We start from the raw sequence: 10,141 nt of genomic DNA on the forward strand, positions 1-10,141 counted from the left end.
AAATCACTACGCCCAGCACAGGAAAGTAGTTCCAGCATTGTTCCTGATTCAAAAAGTAAAATAACATCTAATTTTGAAATGTTATTGCACAATGAATTTTATGCATATTTGTAGTAATGTTAAAGGAGGCAAAGACCATTATAGAAAAGTGTAATTAATGCCTTTTGATGTATGCTAACCTGCCCATCCAGTACCATTCACTGTGCTAAGCTAACAACAGTCAAGTGGTCTCAGCCCCCTAATTCATGCAGGAGTGAGAGGGGTGTTAATTTTCTCGTCTGACTCTGGAGACGACCGCAAATGAGTGCATTTCCCAAAAAGTTGACCTGTCTTTCTAATCTCTTTCTGACGTTGAATTAACTGTTACTACTTCATATGAAAATATGTTGTTGTTTTTTCTCGTTCAAGAATAAAGAAACATTCTCACGTACTCAACAACTCTTCTGTGTGTACTGACTCACCCAATAAAAATTGACTTTGTGCAGTGCTGTCCATAAATGGGTCAAGATCCAGTTAATGTCTTGTCTGCTGTTCAGCGGCTCTCCAGAATGTCTAATGAGCCGCAAATGTGAGGCTGAGAATCAGCTGAGTGGCGTGTGTGTGTGAGCAGCAGTCCAGTCTGCAGTCAGAAAAAAATAGTTCACTTTGGCACAACTGGCTCATGTTGGCTAATGAGAAGTTACTGCAAACACAATCACACTCCTCAGTAACACAGACAGGATGTGAATACCTTGAAATATGACAAAATGCCAAATATTATACTTTGAAAAAGTATTCCTCTACAGTGGAAAAAAAATAGCCATGAGATTTCCATTCATCTCCATGTTACATCACTTTTTCACAATTCACTCTCTGAGGTGAGTCATTCCTAATCCCATAAAAGGTGAACTTTTCATTTGCTGCTGCTTTATAACAAACCTTCCTTGAAATCTCCCAGGTTCTTCTTTGCAAACTTGTGCTGGATAATCTTACATCACAAGAACAGTGATCTATCTCAGAAAGTCTCAGGAGGAGGCAAAGTTTTCGCTCTCGTAAGAGGATAACAGATTATTGTAAGATTCTTGCAGGAGCCTGGAGAGATTTTGAGCCATTGGCATCATTAGTGTAAAGAATGAACATCGTGTACGATGTAGTGTCACTTCTTTTGAGTCTTCTTCCTCCTTTCACCTGAAATCTCACGTCCATCCCTCCTGCCAAACCTTCTGAACATGTCAGGCAAAATATTGTTCATCCATTAGGCTGTAATCCAACCGATGATATGCCTCTACAAAGACTATGGGCTATATAACGAGTAGCTTGTGGATTCTGTAGCCAAAAGATTGACATTTTTTGGCTGTTGTCTTCTTTTTTTCTTTCTTTTTTTTTGTGTGGAACTCCAAGTGGATGACAGGTGTGTGCATGCAACATTCAGCATAATGGACAGCTAATTATAGAAATAATCCAAACAATTCATCGAGAACAAAGCATGTATTCTTTGCTTCAGAGTGAGGATGAGACGCTTCACTATTCTCAGCAACAGCTTGTCTGCACTGATGCGCGCAATGTATGACATAAAAACAGACTTCCTCTAATTAAATCCAGAACAAAATCAATGTCACATATGATGAAAATGCACACTTTATTTATCTAATGATTACTAAAAGCATCATGGACAGCTTATAAACTCAGGAAGTCACTGTGAAACTTTCTCTCGAGTAAAGGCCTTCTGTGCAAACGCATGTGTGCACAGTCCTATACAGTAAGGGACCACATGCACCTAAAAATGCAGGTTCCAGTACGTGCTTTAAAGGGTACAAATACTTACTGCTGAAGGTGTACCCTTTTAAAAGTCAGCCTGTCCTTGTAAATAAGAATTTGTTCTTAATGGCTTGCCTGGTTAAAGAAGTTAAAATACAAATGAATGAAAATGAACTGAAAGAAAATAGTACACCCCTCAGTTCACTCTGTTCTCTTACGTTTACAAAATTGTTCCTCGAGCAGCCAAAAGTGCACTTTCTGACTGAAAAGAAAAAGTGCAAAGTAAACTGAAGGGTGTTTACACGAATCAAATCAAATGGACTTTGGCATCAAATGTATTAAGATTTAGGCCCAGGTCCCCAAGGTGAATCTGTTCTAAATCTCTAATGTGAGTGACAATGAAGAAGAAGTAGCAGCGGGGGGGCGGGGTGCTTTCATAACCTCAAGGCCTACAGCAGCTTAAGCTTCATCTAAAAGTCTACGGTGGAAGAGGATGTCAGCTGCTTCCTGGACCTGAGCTGGCAGGTGGTTCCATAGGAGAGCCAGACAGCTGATGACTCTGTGATACGATGGTGCCCGAACACTCGATATAAAACGAGAGAAATCCTTTGACTTTTCCTCATTTTTCTGTACATGAACATGTTCTGGATCAGTTTGAGTCTTTGGTGACAGTAAGGAATGAGTTTCACGTGACATTCTCCTTGTGAGAGCAATGAATTTTTTAAATATTGCATTTTACTGCTGCGTTTGTTACATTCCTAATACACACACAGTTGAGATTAACACAGGCCTGCTGCCAGAGACACTTCAAAGTGTGTTTTGCTGATTTATTCACGACAAGAATAGTGGAAAATACTGTAAAACACTTCTCTCTTTTTGGTCCCTCCTTAAATTTTCTCCTCATCCTCTAGGGTATAAGTGTCGTCTTTAGTGCAGAATGTGTTTAAAACATAATGGAAGTACTCTACACTGACACACCAGAATTTTTTTTTTTTTTTTTTTTACTGCTCATAGGATTAAATATTCATGGTTTTGCATCCTTGCTGTCAACTTCATTTATGTGTCTTTTGTTACACTAATGCATCAAGAAAAAACATGGTTTGCCTGTCTCAGTGGTACATAAATACAAAATCCAGTGTGGGCTGGAGTCCAAACAAGAAGAGTATAGCTTTGCTGGCTTGAGCTCATAAAAGCATGTTTAAAACAAGTCCAAGTTTATGAATCTGATGGTTCAGCTGTGACTTCATACACTATTTGTGCTTTTTGGAGTAATAGAGATGCACGCAGCAGATGATTAAAGGACATGTTTATCTGGAACTGGAGAAACGTTTAATCAAGAGTCCCTGCCATATGACAGTGTGTTGTCCGTCATGATTTAAGAATCTGATGTGAGAATTCTTCTGGGATCTAAAATATTGAAGAATATATACATATATGTGGGTTTTATTTTTGAACTCCTGCCAGGGCTAACAGGAAATTGGCTTAAGAGATTGAGGAAACAGATCACAATGTGTGTGTGTGTGTGGGGGGGGGGGGGGGGTGAAAAGATGGCAATTACTGTAGAAGTATCAGCTACGCTCAGATTCTCTGCTGATAAGGATGGTGTCCATGGCTCTATGTTCCTGCCTGAACCCGTGCTATTAGCTACATTTGTGTTTTCTCATCCTCTCACTCCTCCTTCGTGCTCCGTGACCTGTATAAATCAATCAAGGTCCACCATTTCACAGCATGCTGCGAACAGTAAAAAGCAGTTCATAGAAAATGAGAGACGAGGCCCCTTGAAGATCTTGGTGGGAAGACACACGCTTGTATCCATAGGGTTGTTTGGTTACTAGACAGTAACACCACTTCATTGGTTTATTCACTGCTCGCTACAGCACACAGAGACGTATAAAGACTGTGACTGTATTAGCCTTTCCGTGGATACAGGACAAACAACAGCACTCTTTCGTGGGTGTCCCGTCAGTCACACTTTTCCGTGAAGAAGGCAGAATTATTAAGCAGTTGATAACCGTCTGAATCAAACATGATTCATGAAAGCAATTTTCCAGCCTCTCGAATCTTTATTCGTCAGTCTTCATTAGTTGTACAGTAGCTGCACATACAGCTTTTTGGAAACTGAGAACTTTTGTGGCCACAGGCCAAAATATATAATGTATAGATCTTGCACATGTAGGTACAGAGGATACAGTGTTAGTGTTACGTAGTTTCCCAGTGTTGTGTCTACATTTTCCCCCTCAGAGTTGAGTTCATCAGATCTCAAAAGATGTCAGTAAAAAGAACCAAAAATTTGGTCCCAGGAACCGTTCTGACCTCTGGAACTTCCAAATATGAGATCTTGTCCTTTCTAGGACAAGGCGGCTTTGGGAGAGTCCAAAATGTTGCAGGACTGACGAGGATGGCCATCAGAAAATGGTGGCACTTAAAACTATGCAAGAGACTGATGGCAAACGTGAGGTAGGACATTAAACGAAGCATCGCTTGAGTTGTGCTTGCCTTGTGAAAATACTATACTCTGACAATCTCATGCTAATCAAATGTTATTTGGTTATCGCTCCAGGTGGTCCTGCTTGGAAAGCTGAAAAAGCTAGACGAAACATGTCTGTTTGTCAAGTGGGAGCAAGCCTTTTCCAGCAGTGGACATTTTTGCCTGGAATTTGAATACCTTCACAAGACTTTGGAAAGACACAATCCAATTGTCTCCATCTGCAGGAGATAAGGCAAATTATACAACAGGTATGTTCTTCCACATTCCTTCCTTAATCCATCCTAAAAGTATATTGATGGAATACTATTGACCTTGTCATCAACTCAATGTTTTCTCTTCAATATCCTTTCAGCTCGCTAGTGGACTTGGCTTGTTAGAAGCAGAAGGGCTAATACATACAGATCTAAAACCTGACAAAGTAATGCTTGTCAACCACAAGAAAGAACCACGCAGGGTCAAAATCATTGATTTTGGCCTGGCCCGACATGTGTCTGAGGTACAGCAGGGCGAAACTGTTCAGGTCTGCGGACACCGGTGAGTAACTGAAGCCATATTTGATCTCCTAGTGGTGTGTTTGTGGCTGATAATGTGGCTCTAGTTTATGATTTACTGGTTAATGTGATCTTGGATGTTCGTCCTCTCTTAGGGCCCCAGAAGTAATTTTGGGACTGCTGTATTCTGAGCCGATAGACATGTGGGCTGTGGGCTGTATTGTGGCTCACATGTTGATCGGTGACCATCTGTTTCGGGGATCCAATGAGTATGAGGTGGTAAGTTTCAACCAAAGTCAACTGTACCGATCCTATCTTATCTATCATTTAATAATCAATCCATGCACTGTGTGGTACCTTTAGCTCAGGGTCGTCATGGACACACTAGGTCCCATTCCCCAGGACATGCTAACTCCAGGGCTGAAGACTGAGAACAAAGGGCAAAGACGGTCTCTGGAAAATCAAGGTTTGTACCTCCTCACTGCTGTTCAGATGTAACTAAGCCACACAACACTTGTGTTCTTTTGTGTGTCAAAACACACAGTGTACACAAAAGAGTTCATTCATATGTGGTTCTTTCTTTTCAGAGTCGAAAATATTATTACTGGGAGACAGGGCGTCAGCCACAGCAGACCACAGGGTTTAGGCTCCATTCCCTGGATCAGCTCAAGCTGGTAAGTGTCAACTGCAAAAATGGGACGATGAAGATTTCAGAGGAGCAGCTAAAACACTACAGAGGTGCTTCAAGATCTGACTTTGATGGTTGTTGTTTGCTCCAGCTCAATATGGATAACTCTGAGGATCCAGCAGATTGAGCTGCGGAGAAGGCTGATCAGGAATTTTTTGTGGACCTCCTAAAAAGGATGCTGCAGCTGAAGGCCTCAGACAGAATCAAACCTCATGAGGTCCTGCAGCATCCTTTTATCACGATGGACCACTTAAAGAGCTATAAAACCAGCACCTAGTAAGTCACGACCACCGTTTAATTACATGTTTGTGTTCTCCACTTTTTTTGAAAATACTGTTTGTCTGTTGTATTTACACAGTTGATGGATGTTTTTCTTGTCTTGCAGTGCAAAGTCTTCCATTACAAAGGCAAGATGTCTTTGGCTACACAACGCTGTCCCACAGAGGTCTCCTCCCTCTGGACGGAAGAGGAAGAGACATGAAGATGACGGTGATGATGAGAGGTCAACATCACATCACCCATCCAAGAAGGCCAGGACTGATGGTCCTGCTTTCCAACGCCCCTCCCGTATCATCATGCCTTCGATCATCGATCACCGCTCTGTCATGCTTGCCTCCAAGCCCCCTGCTCAGACTTGCGTGCCTCCACCTCGCCTTCCGGTTGTGCCTGTCCTCCAGCTCCCTGCTTGCACTTATGTCCCAACACCCATGAGTCGCCCTTCAGCTGTGCCAGCCTTCAAGCCCCCTGCTCAGACATTTGTGAATCCACCGGTAAGCCACGCTTTGGCTGTGCCTGTGCTCCAGCTCCCTTCTCGCACCTATGTGCCCCCACCTGTGAGCCGGCCTTTAGTTGTGCCTATGCTCCAGCTCCCTCCTCGCACCTATGTGCCCCCTCCTGTGAGCTGGCCATTAGTTGTGCCAGTGCTCAAGCTCCCTGCTCGCACGTATCTGCCACCGTCTATGAGCCGCCCTTCGGTTGTGCTTGCCTTCCAGTACCCTCTTACACATTCAGGCCCCCACCTGTGAGCCACCCCTGTTTCATGCCTGCCATCCAACCAACGGCTCAAGCTATCGTCTCCTCGCACCACACCTTCACTCAGTTGTAGGAAATTTTTACTGCAGCTGTTATCAAGTCAAGCCAAAAAGATGCAGGAAGCACTTCAGGGCTCTGCCCAAGTCTGAAAATGAAAGCCCAAACATTAACAGGAAGTGGGGGATCACCAAAGTCCTGAGCTACAGAAAGAAGAGGAGCAAGAAGTGGTGTTTAATCATGTTTATTTTTTTTTAATGTGAAGTTGCAATTGATTAATTAAATGTACTTCATAATAAAATGTTATTGATTGAACAAAGCTGCCAGCTTGATGCATTTCAGGAACCAGTAACTGTACTTAGGAGGATTGAGGATGTACAGTACACACACACACACACACACACACACATACACTGGCGGCAGTAGTTAGTGCTGTTGCATCATAACAAGGTTCAGAGTTTGAGCCCTGGTTTGAGCCCTGCCCGCAGTCCAAAGACATGTAAGAGGGGACTAGGTTAATCCATACTCTAAATTGACCGTAGGTGTGGCTGTGAGTATGAATGGTTGTCTGTCTATATGTGTTGGCCCTGCGATGGACTGGCGACCTGTCCAGGATGAACCCCACCTCTTGCCCGAAGGCAGCTGGGATAGGCTCCAGTAAGAGGGGACTAGGTTAATCCATACTCTAAATTGACCGTAGGTGTGGCTGTGATTTGTGAATGGTTGTCTGTCTATATGTGTTGGCCCTATGATGGACTGGCGACCTGTCCAGGATGAACCCCACCTCTCGCCCGAAGGCAGCTGGTATAGACTCCAGCCCCCTGCAACCCTTAACAGGATAAGTGGTAGAAAATGGATGGATGGAAATATATGAATACGTACATGCACATGTGTATACCATGGTCCTGAAACAGTTTGAAGAAGTACGTAATGTGTTTTTCCTCTAGACTGTGAGACTGACACTACTTTCCCTTATCATTGATGTGCTATTATGGTGTATTGTAGGTATGTGCAGCTCACATTAATTCATCTAGATTTTGGTTTGAAGTAAATGCCGTTAATTTGCCATATGTAGATATTTTCATATTTATATTTAGAGCAGTCTCGATCAGAAACAACTTCTTTATTCACAATTAACAAGACATAGGCTTTAACTAGTAAAATAAATGAATACGTATATAAATTAACCAATTTAATGAACTATTTACAACATTTACATTTTACCCAGTAAAATAAATATTTAATAATAGAAAAAGTGCTCACTAAAGGCTAATTGTAAATTGAATATCAGCGGTTAGCATGGAAGCTTTGACAGTTGCCAGTTGCCATAGCAACATCTTGGCAACAACTTCTTTATTAACAATGAACAAGACATAGGCTTTAACTAGTAAAATAAATGAATACGTATATAAATTAACCAATTTAATGAACTATTTACAACATTTACATTTTACCCAGTAAAATAAATATATTTAATAATAGAAAAAGTGCTCACTAAAGGCGAATTGTAAATTGAATATCAGCGGTGGAAGCTTTGACAGTTGACAGTTGCCATAGCAACATCTTGGCTGGTGGAGTCATTATCCTTGTCTTAAATTTGTGTTTTACATTTGTTTATATGTATGTAAACATGTATTATGTATGTATATAAGTTTGTATATATTTATATATGTATGTATATAGGTATGTGTGTGTATGTATGTATGTGAAGGTAAATGTGTATGTATGTAGGTAAGTAGGTATGTAGGTATTACTATCTATGTAAGTATGGATGTATATAGGTTTGTATGTGTATATATGTATATGTGTATCTATGTTTAGGTATATGTGTATATATGTATGTGTATGTATCAATGTACATAGGTATATGTGTGTGTATAGCGGTATGTATATATGTATAGAGGTATGTATATATTAATGTATGGATATAAATGTGTATATATGTGTACGTATGTATATTTGTATTTATATGTATGTATATGTGTATATATTTAGATAGGTGTGAACGAATAAATGTGTGTATATGTATATACTAAACACACAAATAAGATATGTACATATAAGACTTATCAATCGTGATTTATATAACTGTGTTAACTTGCTATCATATCAACAAATAGTTTGGCTCCTTTTATTGTACAGATATAGACATCAATATATACTGTATTAAAGAGATGACAAATTTAAAAACGAGCCTCCACAGCAGCCTGTGTCAATGGCCCCACAGCCCTAAATCTAATTTGTATTGAATTAGAATCAGCAACATGACCATGTGATTAACACCGTGTTGTGTTTGTTTCTAACTGGACCAGTAGAGTCACTACTGAGAGTCTCATGGGTCGGGCACAGTTTACTGCTGAGCTGAAGCAGCAACCTGAAACGGATTTCAGTATAAAGCTGTGTTTGTTTACTGGAATGTTCACGTGTTCTTGAGGTAATAAGAAGGTGAGGCGACGTGGCAGAGTTAGTCTCAAATAAAACTAAAACAGTGTGACAACGCAGTAACATTTTGGATCTGAAGCTGGCGGTGCATGTATTTGAAAAACAGACAAGGCATCGCTTCCCTCCTACTGTCTCAGCTCACACTCTCACTGTATTTTAAATCAGACTTCCACTAAAGTTGGCTCCCATGATATAACCTTGTCACAAGTCCCATGAAAATTCAAGTTGTGGCCAAAATATGCAGTTACACTTATTCTTATCTTTCACCTCTAACATCTTAACATTTCAACCTTGCTTTCAAGCAAATGCCCATCCAACCATCCATTTTCTATAAAAATGCTTATCCATTAAGGTTCCCTCAGGGCTGCAGTCAATCCCAGGTGACACTGGGTTAGAGGTGGGGTTGACCCTGGACAGGTTTCAAGTGAAGGGTTGTACCAAATGAAAAGAGAAAACCTTGAAACCTTTTTCTTGTCTTTCTCTTGAGCTATGTTTGTGCATTATGTGTGTTTGGCACCTTATTTTCTTATATTCTAGTCATTTCCTTTTATATATTTTTTTAATTACTTCCTTCCCATATCTTTGTTTGCTTTACACTTCCTGTGTGTTTTCCCAGCTTTTTTGTTGTTGTTGTGAATCATCCACCTGTCAGTTAATCAGTTCTCGTCAGCTCTTGTCCAATCAGCTCCTTCCTTGCCTTCACACCTGTTTCTGCTTGTGACATTAGCAGAGTCAGCGTTCAACCTCACTTGGGTTCACTACTTCCTATTGCCCTGAGTCTTCTGTGTATTTGCGATTATTATCCTGTTAAATTTGGGTCCACTTGCTTCCACATCCACATTAACCCTGGCAGAAATCAAACAAATCCTGTAATTTAAGTAAGTTATGTGCCCTTTATTTTATTTTTAAACTTAACAAAATCATCTGTGGACACATCTCTTCATCCGCGTCTCTAAATACCTAAATGGTCACGCTCACAGATGTGTGTGTTGCTTCTCTCTCTGGACATTTTGCATCATCTTAATCCTAAATCCAAACAACTGGATTACATTGTTTACACACCTGACTTGGTTATTATGAATAAGAAGATGAGCTGCAGGAGCATTTACACACTTCCAGGGAAGTATTATTTAGTCAACTACTAGATTGTTTCCTGTCTTTGGTTTGAAACAACACAGTTCTCTTTATATTTCTAATTCTTTTATGAAATTAAACACTTGTGTTAACATGTGTTAAAGTTACCTCATGCCTTAAACGGGCATATGT

At 40.6% G+C, this 10,141-nt stretch overlaps 1 protein-coding gene and 1 long non-coding RNA gene across 2 annotated transcripts; both read left to right on the forward strand.

The window, feature by feature from the left end:
* The first annotated feature begins 3,489 nt into the window (after window positions 1-3,489).
* On the forward strand, window positions 3,490-4,767 carry LOC147239662 (uncharacterized). Its single transcript, XR_015111493.1, has 3 exons — window positions 3,490-4,194; window positions 4,298-4,473; window positions 4,578-4,767. It is a non-coding gene; the product is annotated as an uncharacterized LOC147239662 (long non-coding RNA).
* A 386-nt stretch (window positions 4,768-5,153) lies between these two features.
* LOC147239663 (uncharacterized) lies at window positions 5,154-8,445 on the forward strand. Its single transcript, XM_086195453.1, has 4 exons — window positions 5,154-5,182; window positions 5,304-5,390; window positions 5,496-5,680; window positions 5,790-8,445. The coding sequence occupies exons 3-4, from the start codon at window positions 5,580-5,582 to the stop codon at window positions 6,427-6,429; spliced, it is 741 nt and encodes a 246-aa protein (XP_086051579.1). The 5' UTR covers window positions 5,154-5,182; window positions 5,304-5,390; window positions 5,496-5,579; the 3' UTR covers window positions 6,430-8,445.
* The last annotated feature ends 1,696 nt before the right edge of the window (window positions 8,446-10,141 follow it).

Source organism: Aulostomus chinensis, chromosome 23 (assembly GCF_037954235.1).
Source record: "Aulostomus chinensis isolate RoL2024-O1b breed Wild chromosome 23, RoL_Achi_v1.0, whole genome shotgun sequence".
NCBI classification, from domain to species: domain Eukaryota; kingdom Metazoa; phylum Chordata; class Actinopteri; order Syngnathiformes; family Aulostomidae; genus Aulostomus; species Aulostomus chinensis.

Coding starts and splice junctions, on each gene's coding strand:
- LOC147239663 (XM_086195453.1), top strand. CDS start 5,580: ATGCTGCAGCTGAAGGCCTCAGACAGAATCAAACCTCATGAGGTCCTG. Junction 5,681..5,789: donor AGCTATAAAACCAGCACCTA/GTAAGTCACGAC, acceptor CTTGTCTTGCAG/TGCAAAGTCTTCCATTACAA.